The following is a 19,711-nucleotide window of genomic DNA, read 5'->3' on the forward strand; positions in this document are numbered from 1 at the left end:
CAATAGTTGGACAATCGGCCACTAATAGCTAAGTATTTACAATGTATTATGTATGAATCTCATAACGCGCAAAGACAGAGATGAAAGTAACTCCTCTCACGTTTTCAAATACAGTAGATTGGTTCTACTAACGGTGAAATGGAACAAGTCGTTCTTTTTGCATCTGCAGTCAAGAATCGCTGAATAGCGTAGACACAACTTAATTCATATCCACTTGAATTCTGGAAACAACATGTAACAAATTTACTACAGATACTGAAACTCTTGGATTTTAGTTACAGCAGCTTTCTTAAGCCTTACAGCTATCGAAATGTTTGAGTAAGGTATACGGGAACAGTAATCGCTTGCATTATAGAAAATAAATAGATTTTGTACTTATTTTGGTGTTGTGTTCCATCGTTGGGGCCCATCAAGAAAACACTAAGCTAACATTAATCAGCACCAGCTAACCATCTTATATAACGTTTGTTATTTCCACCAGTTAGTTAAGCGACAACTCAAACTGCAAGCTATGCTTTAAAACATATCATGTAATGTGAAATCTGGAATTTAACATTGAAAATTATACACTCGTTGTTGTCTTTTTTAGTAAAAAACTACAGTACTTACAGATGTTTATGTTTCTGCCAACCTCTTGCGGCTACATAACAGGGCCGATGGGTAATATAGACGTAATTTCCAATCGACGGAAGTGACGTTGCAAGCATACGTCAATGAAAGAGGCGGACAACCTGTTATCAGCCGGAACCTCCGAAATAGTTCTTACTTAATGTAGAAATGGCACAGAAAACCGAGCCATACAGGCGCTTTATTTGTTCGTTTCCCGACTGCTCGGCGGCTTATAACAAACAGTGGAAACTGGATGCTCACCTGTGTAAACATACGGGTGTAAAGCCGTTCACGTGTGACCGGAGCGGCTGCGGGAAGTCGTTCACAAGCTCCTACCACCTGGCGCGGCACGATCTCACTCACAGCGGTGTGAAGCCTTTTCACTGTACTTTGGACGGCTGCAAAGAGACCTTCACTACCAACGCAAACCGGACCAGACACTTGAACAATATTCACAACCAAGAGCAGAAAAAGTATCTTTGCAAATTTGAGGGCTGCGGCCTCGAGTTCAGGAAGAACAAACAGCTGAAGTCCCATGTGTGTGAGCAGCACAGCCAGCTACCCCCATATCAGTGTACTTACGAAGGATGCCAAATGCGATTCACTTTCCCCAGCAGATTGAAGCGGCACGAGAAGGTCCATAGAGGGTATCCATGCAAGGAGGAAGACTGTAGATTCACAGGAAAGACCTGGACAGAGTATCTGAAGCACAGGACGGAGCAGCACACTGTGATGCTGAAATGCGACCAGTGCAAGAAGGTGTTTAGGAACTTGTGGTTCTTGCAGCAACACCGTCATGTCCATTCTGCAGTGCGCATGGTTCTTCGTTGCCCTAGAGATGGCTGCACCCGGTCATTCACCACCGTTTTCAACTTGCAGAGCCACATCAGCTCCTTCCATGAAGGGCTGCGACCCTTCACCTGCACCCAAACAGGTTGTGGAAAGACCTTCTCTATGAAACAGAGCCTTCAGCGTCACAGCATTGTTCATGATCCAGGAAGGAAGACCTTGAAAAAGTCTCGAGCTAAAAGATCTCTTGCTTCTAAGTTAAGTGGGTACAAAGAAAGAAAGAAAGTGATATGTAAAAAGCAGAGGCAGGATGAATGTCTCAGCGACTCTCTGCAAGCAGATCCACCTGGTCCTGTTGAATTAGTCTCCCTCCTACAGGACACGTCCTTGCTGTGCAACCCTGCTGTAGACACACATGGACTTACTGATGTATTGACTACACCTTTGATAATGTAAAGTGTTATTAAATGAACATTCACATAAGGATAATAATACCCCAAAGGATAACATCATTTGGGCATTTTTTTCTTACTTTCGTCTTGGTCATCTGGTGTTGCATGCATTTCGTCCACCATTATTAGGATATCATGTAACCATAACACTGGCTGTTTGGTTGTTAGCAGTAAGTGGATCGCATTTCCTGGTGAGATGGGAGTGATGCTGAATGATAAAATCAACCCAACTAAAGTTTTTGTCCCAAAGCAACTACCCTCCCCCTGGGACTGATCAATTGTGCACTATTAAATCTGTGTTTAGTGTTGTTTTTTTTTAACTCTGTGCCATTGTAATTTAAAAAAATATTTTTTGGAAATTTTTCTACACACAACATAATATAAAGACAGCTTATGACTTGTTTAACTGTTTTGTGTCTGCATATCATTTAGAAAAAAAATATTGTATTCTTTCTGTGCAGTTTTGAACTGCCAGGTAAGAGGCCTGGAGGAAGACCAAAGAGGAGGTTTATGGATGTAGTGAAAGGGGACATGAAGGTAGTTGGTGTGAGAGGAGAAGATGCAGAAGACAGGGTTAGGTCGAGACAACTGATTCGCTGTGGCAACCCCTGAAGGGAAATCTGAAAGGAGAAGAAGATACTTGCTTTGCAGAGTTTGAACGTGCTGGAGAACCTGGAGTGGGTTCACTCAAGCTTCATCCCACTACTAAAACCTGCAGCAACAACAGGTGAATTGCTGACACCACATTGTCCGTAGGTGTGAGTGTGAGCATGCGTGTTTGGCATTCTTACGGCTTGCATAGGAAAACCAAACATATCTGGGACGCACTCCCGCTTTTTTCACCTTGCATTCATCCATGCAGCTGTGCTAATGTTTTTGATATAGCTAACTAGATGGTAGAGTCATCTGTTACGTGCATAGTTGTAGTTCACATCCCTGTGTTCATCCTCCTCAGTACTCTGGGTCTGTTCAAGGTTTCTGGCTGTCAACGGAAGTCTTTCCTTGCCTCTGTGTACTCCTGGAGAATTCTGTTGAGTTTCTGTAATAGGCTTGAGAGACTAGTTTAGACCAGCTCTATATGTAAAGTGCCTGGAGATGACTTCTGTTTTGATATTGTGCTATATAAATAAAATTTTTGGAGGTGGGACGAAGCGGGAGATAACCAAAAGGATGCACTTCAGGTTAATTGGCTGGTCCCAAATTGCCCGTAAGAATGAGTGTGTGTATGCGAGGTTTTTTGTCTTTGTGTGTGGTTCCGCGGCGCACTGGCGCCATGCCAGAAGTGTCCCCTGCCTCACACCTTATGCCAGCTGGGATAGGCTCCATCTCCCTATGACCTGCTGTGGCTGATACAGTGAAAATGGATAAATGGATAATGGATAAATAAAATTTGATTAGATTTGATTGAATTTTGGCTCATAGCCAGCTGACCATGATCCACAAGGTGGAAAAGCGACTGTATATGAGAGGCTTTCAATCATCTCGGCTTGAAGAAAATAGAAGTCAAAATGTGAAAGTGCAGAATATACGGAAATGACCTCTTTAATTTATTAAAGCACACATTTTGAAACTTTACTTTGCATATGTTAAGACAGAAATGAAATGTAAATGGTTGTGTAACGGTAGTGCACAAAAATCTACGTGGAGCACTAAAACTATTTGAGTGTGATAGCAAGCAATGTTATATTGATTTTTTTAAATTATCAGAAGTGACATTTCTGCTGTTTATTAATTACCTTGACCAGTATAGCACCATGCTAACAAATATCAAAATTAAAAAATGGTCTTCAATGTCATTGCCTTTCTGCCATGAGAAAGAACAGCGGTCACAGTACAGGGTGGATAATTGAAGTCAATGATATGGCTGACAGCAATCAAGTCAGGTCGAGCAAAAGTACTGACTGGAAGTGGTGGGACTTTCCAGTCAGTTTAAGTCTTGTGAAATCCATGTAGAAAGTCTTTCTCATCTGAGACAGTAATCTTAGTGTTCTTTGATCAATCATTGATGAGTATCTCATCTCACTATGCAGCCCTGAGTCCATCAATTTGACAAAATTAAACTATTACTGTTGCGGTGAGTTACGTGTTGTGGTCAAAAGTATGTGAACATTTCCCAAATAAATTTCTATTGTTTTCTGGTTTTCTTGGTTTGTGCTGAACAACTGGCTTCCATGTGAGGGAAATATTTGAGTATACAATGATATTTCAGATAATGTGGCAACAGTTTGTGTCCTCCTCTTTGTTTCAACACAACACAAATGTATACCAGATCCAGTTGTTCAGTTTAATGTGGAAGAACAAACCCCCAACTCCATCCAAAACCTTTTCATTACATGTGAGACAATCAAAATTGGTCAAATGACAAGGTCATTTTGTAGCCTGCAATTCTTGACTGCATGTAGTCATGCAGACTACAACTTGTGTCACTGACTAGAATACAGTATTCCCAGGCTTGGCTGTAATGAAAACCTGCAGATTGTAGAATGATGACACACTGGAGGATCTCAGCTCTAACTGACACATTTACAGCATAAACAGAAGAAGCTCCATGCAAGTTTGAGATTCCGAAGTTAAATCCTCTCTGAATATTTCCAGTTAAAGGAAGGTTGCTCCCTACATTCCTGCCCCTATCGGCTCAGACAAGCCCTATATGGACTGACGGCATGACCCGCTGTCCCAGGAATGCTCAGCAACCTAGTCACTCAGTATGAATTTTACATGTAGTGTCCGGAAATCATATTCACTTTCAAAAGACAATCCAAATGTCATGTTTCTACATTTCACACATGAAAACTGATGTGGAATTTGGATGACTCAGTTTACATTAGTGTATGATTGCTGTTTTTTCTTCTTTTTTTTCACATTTCACATGAAAGGCATTATTCAATAACATTCTATTCACATACCAACTTATTTGAAAAATTAATTGTTGTGTTGGCACAGTATTCTATTTAGGCTTATACTTCCTGCTCCGTTTTTATCTCTCCATATCAGTTTTGGCATGGACTCAAGTTACGTAAAGCAAAGCATGCAGTCTGACAGCCTTTGAGTAGAGACAGAAAATGAAAAAAAACAAAAAAGCATTGTATAAGCAAAAACCAGGGGTAGACATAGAACCACAAGGATTCAATTTATTGTTAACATAAGTGTACCTCTTCTATGTTCTCCAAAGCATAGGATTTTTTTTGATATTTTTGACAGAAATTAAACATAGAAAGTCACAAAAGTAATGAAGTATGCACTTGATCAGAATAGTTCACTTGAACAGGCACCATGCTGTAAGCATTCAGACTTTTCAGCTCCATGCTCTAATTAAGACAGTGGCTTCAGGTGAGAATTACTCTGCCTTTATGTAACATTATGTGATTAATGCTGGTCCTTAATATAACATAACAATTAGCTTCCTAAATATAATAGAAATGCTGGAAATACATTTTTAAAAAATACAAAATTTAATGTTCTTGTGATTTATTAACATCAGCTAAACTGCCAGTTTCATAATAAAGTACATGAAAATGAACAACATTGTTTTTTTGGTGACATTTACATTGCATGTCCTACTTTGTGTAAATGTATAATTGTGACTTAAAAAGTACAGTGACCCTTCTTCAGTTGATGGTGTTGAAGTGGAGCCAAATAATATGGTCCTAAAGACCCTTGGTCCTCCAGCTTCGTGTTCGTTTTCTCTTGGTTGTGGACAATTTCTGAACAGAGTTAAATAAACAAAACACTCAGTGAAATGTCGAAGCTTCAAAGTTTATTGCAAAGAGAATATTCTCGGCACTTTGTCTCATGGGAGATTACTTCCTGCAGAGTGCGAGGATGCACTTGCAGCACATGGATTTTATGCACATCAGAAGGCGGGGTTCACCTGGTATCACAACAGCTGCAAGATAGCAGGCAAGACAGTGGGTTACATTCAGGTGATGTCATGGTGCGCCAATTATCTGAGAAGAGGAAGACGGCCTTGCAGACGGCCTGGCAAGAGGTGATAAGCAGACAGGTCATGAAAACTATCGTAGCTATACGCCAATTATCTAAGAAGATATACGCCAGTTATCAGAGAAGAAAGCGGAAGACGGCCTTGCAAGAGTTTCTGCTCGACTAGCTGTGCAATTATCTAAGAAGATATACGCCAATTATCAGAGAAGAAAGCGGAAGACGGCCTTGCAAGAGTTTCTGCTCGACTAGCTGTGCAAGCAATTTAGCATAAGTCAGCAGTTCTAACTGTCACGTGATGTGACCTAAGATGAACTTTAAGCTCAGTAACTTTCCACATAAAAAGATATAATTCCAACATAACATAAAAAGATATAATTCCAACATAACATAAAAAGATATAATTATAAAAAGATATAATTCCAACAATCCCCCTTTTGGACTCGAAAGAGTCCAACACCTAAAATTAAATGTAGAAAATCTGTAGAGCAAAACCTGCTGCCGGGAGAGAACCTTCCGCAGGGTTCCATAACACTAGCATGACATTGAGATGTTGGGAAAAATAGGGGTTTAATGGACAGAGTTAAAGGATTACTTGTGGGGGAGTAATCCCTTTGCAGAGAAAAGAAGGAGCCCAATCCAGAAGTGGGGGGCTGGAACCCATGTTCTGTGGAATACCAAACAGAGGACCAAGAAGCACACCACGGGTCATTAAGGGAGTTGTCACTGTGACCGCAGATGTAAACATCATAGTGTCGCCATGGTGCGCCAGGACCCCTGCAGTTAATTACTTTGCAGAGATCAAAGGTATAAGAAGCTGTAGCCCCCTCAGTGTAGCTAAGCGTTAACCCACCATACTGTTGTAAACATTTGTCAGGAGAGGATGCAGCAGTGACAGCCAAAAGACTAAAAACAAGGAAATACAGCATGTTTTTTTTTTTTTTTTTTTAGACTGAAGATAACGGTTGTTGCTTGTAGAGAGGGAGGTCTTGCACCTTTTCCTCTGCGTTGACCCCTCTGGATACTGGCTCGTCCGGACGCTGGTTGAGAGCGATGCTCGGGAACGCTGCACCGTGACCGCTGGGGTCTCTTCAAAAGCTTAGGTCAGTTACTGAACGTAATTGCCTGCTCTCGGGTTGCTTTGTGACTTTACGCCACGTTGAACAACCACTCACTCGATGTCCTCAGTTGGAGCCGTTGCTCGATGTCCTCAGTTGGGGCGGATGCCCTCGTGGTCGTCACCACTATTAGCAGCTTTTGGAGAGGGGAGAGCGACTCCCGTTGGGGTCTTTGCAGGCCTGGTGGACGTCAGATGAAACCACGTGTCCCCTCTTCCTAGAAGCCGAACTGCGGTTCCGGTTCTCTCAATGACTTGATGGGGACCTGTCCACCTAGGTTCAGACCATTTTCGTTTGATTACTCTCAGCCACACCCATTCACACACATTCACACTTTTTGGTGGTTTCTCCTGTGGTTCTGTGAGATGGGAAAAATTGACTGTTAGTTCGCGGAGGCCTTTTGGGCCTTGGAATCCGGGAACTGGTTCCAATGGAGCTGTGGGAGCTGGAAAAGGTCTGTTAGTGTGTGCCTCAAATGGGGTCCAACCTGTGGATGAATTCAATGACATTCTGACATTCAACAGAGCCACAGGGAGGGCCTGTAGCCAATTCATCTTTGACGAGGCCATGGATTTTGACAATTTTTCTTTGATGTTGCGATTCATTCGTTCGACCTTTCCCTGTGACTGAGGGTGATACACAGCGCCAAAAGTGTGTCTCAATCCCAACATACTTTCCACCTGTTGTAGATGTTTGTTTTTGAAATGAGTTCCATTGTCTGACCTGATTTTTCTCGGAAAACCATGAGTTGGAATGTAATGGTTAACCAAATGTTTCACTACAGAAGCTGCTGTCTCTGCTCTGCATGGATAAGCCTCAGGCCATCCTGAAAAAGAGTCAACAATCACTAACAGGTATCGATACCCATTAACCGATTGGATCATGTCGGTAAAATCCATTGAAATTACCTGACCAGGTGCTGTCACTTCCTGGTCCTGCACCCCTGGAGGTGGTTTAGTTGTTGGCAGGCAATTATGCCTATTGCAAACACTGCAGTCCTGCAGTTCACTTTTCACAATTGTTCTCATGAACGGATGCCACCAGCCACAGAGACGTCTCAGTGTTTCGTCCGTGCCTACGTGGCATGGTCCATGGGCTTCTTGAATCAAAACTTTCAATTGTTTTTGAGGCGGCACAGGTTTACCTTCTTTGTTCCAGATTCCTTCATCATTCTTTTCACCCCCTTTTGCCTTCCACAAACTCCTTTCTTCTGGGCTAGCTTTCACCTGCCACTCTCGGATCACATCATTCGTTATTTTGCAATCAATTTCTTTGTCACTCACCGAGAGTTGGAGTGCTGGCTGATAACCTGCCACCTTTTTAGCAGCTGCATCTGCTGCGGCGTTTCCATTTGCAATCAGGTCATTTTTTCTGGAATGACCTGGACACTTGATAACAGCAACAGCTTTTGGCAACATCAGCATTTCCTGGAGATGCATTACCTCTTTCAGGTGTTTAATTGGACTTCCTGTTGCTGTCTGATAATTGTTCCGTTGCCATTCACTTAATGCAGTATGTACAACCAAATGAGCATAAGCAGAATCAGTGTAGATATTTACAGTTTGGTCTTTTGCGAGTCCTAGAGCTTCTGCGACTGCTAGGATTTCAGCTCTCTGTGCTGACTGTGGTCCGTCCAGTCTGACTTCCTTAACTGTCTCAAAATCGTCGTTTTGATGTTGAACTATGGCAAAACCTGATTGCAGGCCATCCATGCCTTTAAAACAACATCCGTCGGTGAACAACGTCATGTCGGGGTTAGTCAATGGCTGTTCGTACAAGTCATCTCTGAGTTTTGTGTCGTCTTGGACTTTTTCTGTACAAAAGTGTGGGGTACCTTCAATCAGACCATCAGCCATATTGATCCCTTCATGGATGAAGATGATGTGTGGTTGAGTGATGACCGATTCAATCTTGCGTTGGCGTCCTCCAGTCATGGTGAAGAATTGGCTTGTGATGTATTGGACAGTGCTGTGTCCAGTTCTGATGGTCAGTGGATGATGAAGTACCACGTGGGCAGTTTTCTGGACCAACCTAGCTAGTGCTGAGGCAAAAGATGAACAGGGCGTTTGGCGTTTTTCATAATTGTCCAATGGTGTTGAGACATACATACAGACGTTTCGTTCTCCTCTATCCCCCTTTTGAAAAAGCACAGCAGAAACACTGCTTGCTTTTTCAGCCACATCGAGGAAAAACATCTTATTGTAGTCAGGAATGGAAAGAGATGTAGCAGAGGCCAAACATGCCTTAAGGTGAGAAAAGGCAGCATCAGCGTCCGGAGTCCAGGCCAAAGCGGCTGAAAGGTTCCGCATGCCGACTTCCTTGACCATAGCACGGAGAGGATGCGTGCACTCTGAGAAGTCAACAACATGATGGCGAGAGTAGTTACACAACCCCAGAAAAGCTAGCATTTGCTTCACGGTAGATGGACGAGCAGAGTGTAAAATGTCTTCTCTGTGCGAGGAGGAGAGGCCTGTGCCCATCCGGGATACACAGCGACCAAGGAAAGAGACTTGAGTTCTGGCAACTTGAATTTTGGATTTAGAAACTTTAAGGCCTACTTCATGGAGACGAAGGAGCAGAGAGTGAGTCGTGTCCAGACAGGATTGCTCTGATGGAGCCGCAACCAGGAGGTCATCGACGTACTGGACGAGGAGCACACCGGGCGGAAGAGACAAAGGTTTCAGAAGCTCACGAAGATGGACGTTGAAGAGACCAGGAGAAAGGAGGAACCCCATGGGCAGACAGTTGTAGGAGTATCTCCTTCCATCCCAGGTGAAGGCCAGATAAGGTTTCATGGATGGATGAAGAGGAATACTGAAAAAAGCATTAGCCAAGTCGATGACAGTGAAGTGAGTGTGAGAGGGCGACAACAGTGAGAGTGCAGCATGAGGGTTCGGGACCGGAAGGGTGGGAGTGGTGACTGCAGCATTTATAGCTCTCAAATCATGGACCATCCTCCATTTGCCTGTACCTTTCTTTTCTACAGGGAGAATGGGTGTATTAAAAGGAGAGCTTTCAATTAGAGCAAGCACACCAGCTTCAAGCAACCCGTTTATGGTCTCAGTTACACCGGCCTTACCCTTTGCAGGAACCGGATATTGAGGAACCCAAATGGGACCCGGTTTCATTTGAAACGTGACTGGCGTGACGTCACAACGACCGACATCCGTAGGACCCTGGGTCCAGAGGGAGTCGGGAAGAGAGTCAATCAGCGCAGGTGCCAAATCGCTGTCGGATGTTTCTCTGCCATGGTGCCTGTCCAGGACGCTGTGTTCTAGGACGGAAGGGATCACAAATTCTGGAGACAAAATGCGATATGAGTCAAGAGATGCAGAATAGTGCAAACCAGAGTAGAATGTCGGCTTCCAATCATCAGCATCGATGCAAGCTTTCACGAAGGGACCCAGATCTTTCTGTGTGTGTTTTGGGGAGACAGCCAAGGAGACATGAGGATAGCAAGGCGGCATCGAAGGATCTGGAGGATCATCCATACGATACCACTTCTGCTGTTTGGGCGTCAAGGATACGGCCCAAGCCACACCCTGAGGTCCTACGTAGAGATCTTGGAGAGAGAGATCCCACGGGAGTCCTTCCACCTCCTGGAAGGCTCCCAGGAAAATTGTGTCTTCCATCCCGTCATAATACAGAGTACAATGCAAAGCGTCAGAGACCAGATCATAGGGGCGTAGGTGACGGACCCAGGGCGACCACTTTGTCCAGAAAGTCTCAACAGGAGTCCACTGTCCAGCATCAGTGTCCATCACAACCCAAAAGATGTCAGCATACATGCACACCACAGCAACTTTGGCATGTACCGGAAACATGGTGTTGACGGGGTTGGTGGCAGACAGGCACAGTCGGGATGATCCATCCGGAAACATCAGTTGCAGGCCGTCGGCAGAACACTTTATCAAAGGACACAACTTGCACATTAAATCACGCCCTAAAAGATTGGCAGGGCTGGAGGGAGCCAGGATAAAGGAGTGAGTTAATAACTGGTTGTGTGCAGAAACCAAAATGGAGGAAGTCTTTGGCAGGGCAATTTCTTCACCCTTGAACCCAACTAAAGGAATTACGTCATTGGTGACATAGGCGCCAGGAGGAAGCCGTTGGATGGTGGAATAACGGGCACCAGTATCAACCATAAAAGGAGTTGACACTCCTCCTACCGTAATGGTGATCATAGGCTCCTGCATGCCTATGTCCGTGGGTTCAGGGCATCTTCATTGTGAGAACTGTTCACCAGGGGGCAGACGCTGGCGATTCGGGACGGGCGAACCTTGGTTGGAGTCCACTGGGCGGCGCTGTTGGTACTGCTGCCGATCTAGAGACTGCCACCGTCCCATGTCTCTGCCACGTCCACGAGGGCGTTGGAATCCACGACCACGCCCCCTAGGTGGGGGCCTCTCGGGGCAATCTTTGACCCAATGACCTTCTCTGCCACAGCGGAAACATACGTAACGTTGAGTGTCAGCCCCACCCCAAGATCGTGGCCCCGACTGATACATCATTCTATCTGCATCATCAGGTGGAAGAGCAGAGGCAGGAGAGGAAACAGAGTCCTCTTTCTTCTTGATGTCCTGGATCTGCATGACGGTCAATTGAGAAACAGCAGTTTGATGTTTTTCTACCTTAGTATCTTTTTCTTTGGCATGTCTCCTCAGAAAGTGTCTCAGGCAGGAACACCACCGGTCATCCGTCATTTCAGCCAGATCTGGTATGTTTTCCATGGCGGTAACCACTGTTTTGGGAATCCCCTTCAAAATGGAAGCTCGAAAGACTGAGTCATGGAAAGGCGAGGTATTATGTAGAAAACCTGTTTTAATGTGATATTCAGTTTTGGCCCGATCAACGTAAGTAGTCGCGTCCTCTCCAACTTTTGGAGTGAACACCATGTCATGGACAGCACACAGAGGCAAAGGGAAATGTGCGTTAAGACCTACGTCAATGCGGTCCAAATTTTCGTGGTCTAGAGGTTCATCTTTAGCCATACGACCCACCCCTGTTTCCTCTAGAACCTGTGGTAAGATAGACAAAGGACATACTTTAGTTAAAATCATTTGCATGTCACCACCACACAAGTCGTGGCCCATAGCCTGACGCTGCACGGATGCAAACCAATTGCGTCCCCCCGATGAAATAGGTGGCAATGTCTGAAGCATGGCATTGAGATCTGCTGCAGGGAAAGGGCGGTAGACGGCAACACGCCGTCCGGAGTTGGGGTCCACTGTATCCATCAATGGAGCTTGTACAGCGGCTCTGGATCGAGTCACAGGTCCCTCTGAGGTGGGCTGACAGGGAGGCGGGGTTGGAGGCCGGGGAGGGAGAGAAGGGAGGGGAAGAGCGGAGACGGGAGGTTCCGCTGCTGGAGGCCGGGGAGGGAGAGAAGGGAGGGGAAGAGCGGAGACGGGAGGTTCCACTCGGGAAGAGAGGCGACAGAGCTGTTCCTGAAGTGCAGCCACCTGTTTCTGTAAAGTGGAATGTTGTTCGTTGTCAAATGATACCTCATGATGTTTGAGTGACGTCTTGAAGTGTTCCTCCGCTTCTTGTTCTGCTTGTAGGACCCTCTGACGGAGTTCGTCTCTGACGCTGCGGGAGGCATTCCCTCTGCGCAGCAGCTCCGTCTTGAACTCACTCAGGGCAAGCCTCAGGTCCGGATAAGTTTTACTGGTCCTGAGGATTTCTTCAAACTCATCTTTAAGCTGTTTGTTAGCTCGTTCACAGGGCGCGGCCATGATTCTGACATGTTCCGGTACCACTTTACCTTCAGTCGCGGGTGTGGGCGCGGATGGGGCGGTCTGATCCATGTGCAGTTTCCCGCTGGTGATGTTCCAGACTGGTGTCTGGAAGTATAGTGACGGCGGGTCTGGTTTGGTCTGAGTCAGAGTCAGAGTCTGTTGTAATTCTGCATAAGGATTACTGGCAAACGGGTTAGTTTTGGAAAAAAAACAGATGCAAAATTCTCCCCCAGATAAGGAGGCGGGTCAGGATTATTCCAAACACACTTTTCTTTGACCTCTTGTCTACTTACTCTGACTGATCCTCCCATTGACAGCAATCGTACATGTGACTTAACTTTTTCCACCTTTACATATGACTCTCGTGCCCGCCTTCCTGGAATACTGATTCTATTTGTTGCAGAGACAGTTGTGGCCAGTACATTTAACTTTTTAATGCATGCTTTTTCAACCTCTTTCATCAGTAAGACGAATGATTTTTTGGATGTTAGCGGTGGTAACCATCCTTTTTACAGCAATCTTCAAACCAATCTTTCATTTCAGACTCCGTCTTACTGCGGATCTTTGTGGGCAGTCCCTCGGATGCCACTAAAATAGCAATTTTTGCTTGATTTTCTAATGGTGCACCATCTGGGTCGTCTGGAATTAAGTTCCAGTTGAACCAGTCTGTTTCCCGATCGAATTCACCTTCCATTGTAAATTCTATTAGGCCTTTTCCCAATTTAGTTAAGAAAATTCGGCGTCGTTTCCTCCGAGAACCTCAACACGGAACTCAGTATCACTCGACCCACGATCCCGGATCGTTTCACTAATATTCCCAGACGGGCGTCCCAGACGCAAAATCTCTAGCGCGCAGGATGTCCCAGACAATCCTCTCAGTCTACTCAGTTATGGAAGAATTTACCAGACGTTTTTAGCCAATAGTTTGCTTTAACCTCTACAGCCTAATGTCATCAGCTGGGGCAACCCCACAAACTCTTTGAGCGACCGCAGCATTAAAACAACTAGGTTTGAACGTCTGTAAACCTAGTTGAGTGTTCTTACTGTAAGAATAATTTAGGTGTAAGAACCACCAGACGCTGACACAAAGTATAATTAAAAGACCGATCAATCCAAACAGCGTCCGGTTCGACATTCACAAAAAGACGTCTATTAAATCAAATCACTGGTGTTCGAGTCAATGATTCTAGAACGTTTTCCAAATAGGGAAAGACAGATTTTAACCTTATACTGACAGGCAGAGACAAGGCCCTAAGAGGCAAAGTTCCTCTTACCTTACAAGTCGGGGTACCCTTTGGAGTTGTCTCTGTCCGGCAGGAGTCCAGCCAAGATCACGTCGGGGTCACCAAATGTTGAAGTGGAGCCAAATAATATGGTCCTAAAGACCCTTGGTCCTCCAGCTTCGTGTTCGTTTTCTCTTGGTTGTGGACAATTTCTGAACAGAGTTAAATAAACAAAACACTCAGTGAAATGTCGAAGCTTCAAAGTTTATTGCAAAGAGAATATTCTCGGCACTTTGTCTCATGGGAGATTACTTCCTGCAGAGTGCGAGGATGCACTTGCAGCACATGGATTTTATGCACATCAGAAGGCGGGGTTCACCTGGTATCACAACAGCTGCAAGATAGCAGGCAAGACAGTGGGTTACATTCAGGTGATGTCATGGTGCGCCAATTATCTGAGAAGAGGAAGACGGCCTTGCAGACGGCCTGGCAAGAGGTGATAAGCAGACAGGTCATGAAAACTATCGTAGCTATACGCCAATTATCTAAGAAGATATACGCCAGTTATCAGAGAAGAAAGCGGAAGACGGCCTTGCAAGAGTTTCTGCTCGACTAGCTGTGCAATTATCTAAGAAGATATACGCCAATTATCAGAGAAGAAAGCGGAAGACGGCCTTGCAAGAGTTTCTGCTCGACTAGCTGTGCAAGCAATTTAGCATAAGTCAGCAGTTCTAACTGTCACGTGATGTGACCTAAGATGAACTTTAAGCTCAGTAACTTTCCACATAAAAAGATATAATTCCAACATAACATAAAAAGATATAATTCCAACATAACATAAAAAGATATAATTATAAAAAGATATAATTCCAACAATGGATAACAGTTTTCAGACCAAGCCAGATTTAACGCTGTATATTTTTATTTATTTATACAGCATCTATTCCAGATTTTATTACTGAAATAGATGCTTTTCCATTCCTGTTGTGTGACATGCCAGAATTCCAGAACACTTGTCTAGGCCATAATCTAGAGATATCACTTTATCTCCACTGTTTTTCTCCCCCCTTTTGACCATTCTTTCTTTTCATTGCTTGATTTGTCTGCATTTCTCTGCCTCTTGAGAGGTGAAGGAATGTGTCAGACCTCTTGCCCTCTCAGATTTTTGTCTGTGAAAAATTTTGAGACATTAGCGTTTATAGTTTTCAACATGCATACATTCCAAAAGGTCTTTATCTGAATAAATGAGGCTATTTATTAGGTTTTTGTGAATCCGGGAGTGGTTTTGTGTCTTGTTCAATGGTTCTTCACTTTAAAACTGAGCCTTCAAATAAGCATTGATTAGCTTCTTGAAGCAATCAACACATAAATTCTGCACAGAGATAACATAACTCTGTTTTTTAATCTTAATAATATCTCTAAATATAGTAAATTAGATTTCATCTTAATCCATCCTAACGTACTGTGTACAACAGAATACAGTCCATCTGTGGTGCCCGAAGGATATGCATGTCATTATTACTTTCTTCATTTTTTTGATTTATGTAAAACATTTGTGGAACATTGTTGATTTTCATAATAGTTCTCCATAATCAAAGACACATGTTATAGGTCTAGTCACGTCAACTGAGTTTTTCTAGTGGCAGGGACATCAATCACATATAAAATGACAACAGTTATTTTCTTTGTGACTCGATGACGGTGAGATAATTCAGTGTTTTTATCATTTATTACATCACGCTTCAAAGCGGTAATGTATTGTAATTGTCAGTGTTCGTGTTTTGTCTGTTCGTTTATTCGTTCATTTGTCCACCAAATATCTTCGCAACCGTTGCAGATAGATGAAACAAAAAACACATTACTCGGGCAGCAAAGGGGATGAAAGTGAGATGATGACCTTGACCTTGAGAAAGGTAGATCATGGTCAAATCAGAGATCCAGCTACGGAAGATGCTTTGATCTACCTTTGCACAAGCTTTGATCTATGGTCTTACTCACAATGGCTTTCTCCATATGCACTAGTCTATGCACTAGTCAAGTACTACTTTCAGGGTACCCTGACCTGCCCTGAAAGTAGGTCAGGGTAAGTTGCTGGATGTTGCAGTCTCTGACTGCCTTGGTTCTAGTTTTTACTTGTGTTTAATCCTAAGAGTAAAAACAAGAGGAAGAGCATGAGACAGCATGAGAAATGCAACAAGTGTAAAAGTGTTTGACAAGCACTTCAAAACTGTAAAACAAAACCATTCCCAATGTGATTGTGTCAAAACTATGGGTATGTCCATTACCCTATTTCTTGGATGGGCTGAAGGTGCACTTGAGAGAACTGAGGACTGTGTAACAGGTGCAAAAAGTAATGAAATAATTCATATACTGTATATACTGTATGTAGACACTGATTTATGGTATCGTTTGCTCAACTCTGATTCAAATATATTGTGTGGCTCAGGCCATTATCGGAAGAGCTCACTTAAAAATAATGATTTTTCATTTTAATTTAATTCAGTTTAATTTAGTGCAGTCTCAAAACTTGATCCATGAAAAAATTACTAAAATTCCTGGCAGTAAATATCATGGGCCATTATTAATTCAAGAATTAGGGATAAGACCTCTGTAATTTATGTAAAAGGATTGTTAGTACAAAGTATTACATGACAAATGGGGCTGTTTAAATATAAAAATATAATTTGGATACGCATTGTCCTTGTCTAAATTTGACTGCTCTGTATTTCTGTCTGTCGATAACCAGGACAGTTTACCTAGGTGTATTTTCCCAGAGACACTTTTACATTTTTCTGGTCTGATGTTCCTATCGTCAATAGGACCTCTATGACTTCCACCCTGCACATATGTCCCAGCTGTTCATCAGCCACTGATATTTGTTCTTTCGATGTTCCTTCTTCCCAGAGAAGAAAGAGCATCAAAGGCAGTGTCACATCCATCACAACAGTCATCTTCATCTTCTTGCCAATGACAACTGTGCATGGTTGGTTTTCAAGTATCTTTTTGTCAATCTAGAACTTGAAGTCCCACAATTTTGAGCTTTGTTGTTCTTACCCACTCACAATGGTGCATCCAGGTGGGACTTTTGAGACTCCTAATTCACACTTGTCACAGATGTTTCTCTCCATTATACTAACCACAAGGTTGATTGCATCGGTGGAATCAAGGCAACACCTTTACCTTATTGGGTCCTGTCTGCTGTGGTAGGTCTTTATGGATCAGGTGTTGAGGATCAATTATTCTGCTGCCTCGATCAGAGCCTGTGTTCTGTCCTGCAGTACAGCCTTTTCACCCACTAGCGTTACTCCTTGATGTCTGACACCTCCTGTCTGTTGATGTTGCATCCCATGGAAGGCGGTGTCACTTTTTCACCATCGTGTTTTCATTATATGAGAATTCGCTGTTGAAAATCAGTTGCATACAAATGCACGTTAGTAGACCTGCCCCTGGATGATGGAAATAAGGTCTAAATATACACTTTCCTGCAAACCCCAAATTCCAATCACTGCCTGTGTAGGCCTTATAACTGTTACATAATGCACATTCTACATGTCATCCACACATTGTTGATGAAATCCCTCAATTTATGGAGGAGTTCAAGAAGAACCACCCATTGTGGAATGTCTGCTGAAACAGGCCGAGCTATTTCTAATTATAACCTCACTTCCCTCTCCTCTTAGTTTCTGAAGTTGTTAATATTTTCTATTGATTTTTAACATTGTTTTTTATAGGAAAAGTGTCACCAGAAGAGCAGCGGGCTGTTTTAGGAATTTCCATAAGACTTAAATTTTGTCTTTACTTACTGATGATGTTCCTTCTATGATGAATCTCTTGGCAGTCTGCTTGCCTGCCTTTCCACATCCGTGTCTGTCTAGCCACCTATCTACTGATTCATTTATCTTGCATACTTCTCACCATCATCTCCGTGACATCCTTGTCCACTCCTTAACAGATTTGAAGAAAACCTCTGGGAGTCCATATTGCCAGGGGCCAACATCCTCTGGAAAACATCTGGAGGAAACTCAATAAGCCAGTGATTTACACCAATTAGATAATGCCAACAGGACAAATTCTCGGTCAAGCACTCCTACGCTCCCTGACAGGCTCAGGTGAGAGGGATGTTCTATTGGCAAGTAATGGGTTAGTGTCTGTTTCCCCCATAAACCTCATCCCTTCACCCCCCTTATCTCTGAGGGCTATATATTGGAGGTTGTGACTTGTCTGTATCTTAAGCATCTCTTGGACCCGCAGGCTTACAAAAACACACTTGTCTCATTCGCTTTGGGCGACGGTTCAGATGAAGAACAGGCTTGTAAAGATGAGGTCCCTGCTGAAGATGGTTGTGGTTCTGTTCTGTGTACAGAGAGGAGAAAGCCATTGGCTAAGAGTATTGATGGGTAAGTCCTGATTTTAGAGAAGGTCATGACCTATAATGTTCAATTTTTGCTTCATTTGAAATTTTGTGTCTTTCCTCATTTTTGTCTCACCTAAAACTTGTTTTTCACCCTTTAGGATGTTGTAAGTTTAACATTTACGTTGAGAGTCTGTTTTTTTAATACTTTTTGATTCCTGGAGGGTAATTAGTTCTCTGTATTTGACTCAGCCCTGAGGGGCAGTGGGTAGTCGTTATGACCCCCAGGGAGCAAGTTGGGATTAAGTATCTTGCTCGACAAATCAACTTTTATTTATAAAGCGCTTAATCACATCAACAGACATTTTCACTTAAAAGGATGCATCAGTTTGAGGGAACTCAGGGTTAAGCCAGCGATATTTTGAAAAATTTTACCACCAAAGTGACACACTTTAAGTTGATTTTTTTTTTTTTTTTTTGTGGGCACTGCTGTAAATCAGGTGTATAACAATCCTCTCTGCTTTGTCTTAGGTGAGAAACAGGAAACAGGATTTCAATACACGTCAGCAGAAGATGTCGAGGGAATCAGAGATCCAGCTACGGAAGATGGCCTGACTGATGCTTCTGGAGTTGGGTCACCACACCACTCTGTAACCCTGAAACGGTCACTTCGCTCTACTTCAGATTCTCAGTGTCGCCTGCGCTCAATCCTGCTGCAGGTTCGAGACCTTGGGCTAGGCTACGACTCGGATGAAATGATCCTCTTCAAGTATTGCAGTGGGATGTGTCCCCGTGTCCACTCCAACCACGACCTCACCCTTTCCAACCTGCTGTTGAGTGGGGTGCTCCCTCAACCAGTGTCTGGGGATCTGTGGCACAATGTGCCCTGCTGTAGGCCCACCCACCATGAGGATATGGCCTTCCTTGATAACTCCCATCGTTGGCACAAAGTGGAGAAGTTATCTGCGGCAGGCTGCAGCTGTGTGGGCTAAACAGCTGAATGTGGATGGCTGATGGGGGTAGGTGAGAGTACGGGTGTATGTATGGTTGTTAATGACGACAAGGTGATTCTGAAAGTTGTCAGGCAGGCTATTTTATGACTTTAACAAAGTGCTTCATTGTAAAATGGAAAGAAGCCAAGTTCTATCCTGAAGAACTTAATGAGCATAACATCAAGCTATTTTCTCATTACTTTTAGGTGAAAACTCATACATACAGCTTGACTGATTTAAATTATCCTCAGTAGAGTAAAATAATAAACACATAAAATCCCTGTAGCTAATAGTTACAGGCTTTTTCTGCTTTTAACAAACCATGTTCGGAATCTTGATTTTCTGACAAAAGAGGCTAAAAGGGTCACATTGCACAGAGACATAATTGTACAATAAACTACTTGACGTCTTTGTAAATAAGCTGACATGTATTTATTTGAAATTCTTAGAAAAACTTTTTGGTTAATGGTGTGAGGAATCATATGAACAAAGCTGGGTAG

General features: G+C 43.4%; 1 protein-coding gene across 1 annotated transcript; it reads left to right on the top strand.

The window, feature by feature from the left end:
* The first annotated feature begins 726 nt into the window (after window positions 1-726).
* Window positions 727-2,562, top strand: gtf3aa (general transcription factor IIIAa). The gene has a single exon (XM_068320932.1). The coding sequence runs from the start codon at window positions 778-780 to the stop codon at window positions 1,852-1,854; it is 1,077 nt and encodes a 358-aa protein (XP_068177033.1). The 5' UTR covers window positions 727-777; the 3' UTR covers window positions 1,855-2,562.
* Window positions 2,563-19,711: the final 17,149 nt, after the last annotated feature.

The sequence above is a fragment of the Antennarius striatus genome, chromosome 8 (assembly GCF_040054535.1).
Source record: "Antennarius striatus isolate MH-2024 chromosome 8, ASM4005453v1, whole genome shotgun sequence".
NCBI classification, from domain to species: Eukaryota; Metazoa; Chordata; class Actinopteri; order Lophiiformes; family Antennariidae; genus Antennarius; species Antennarius striatus.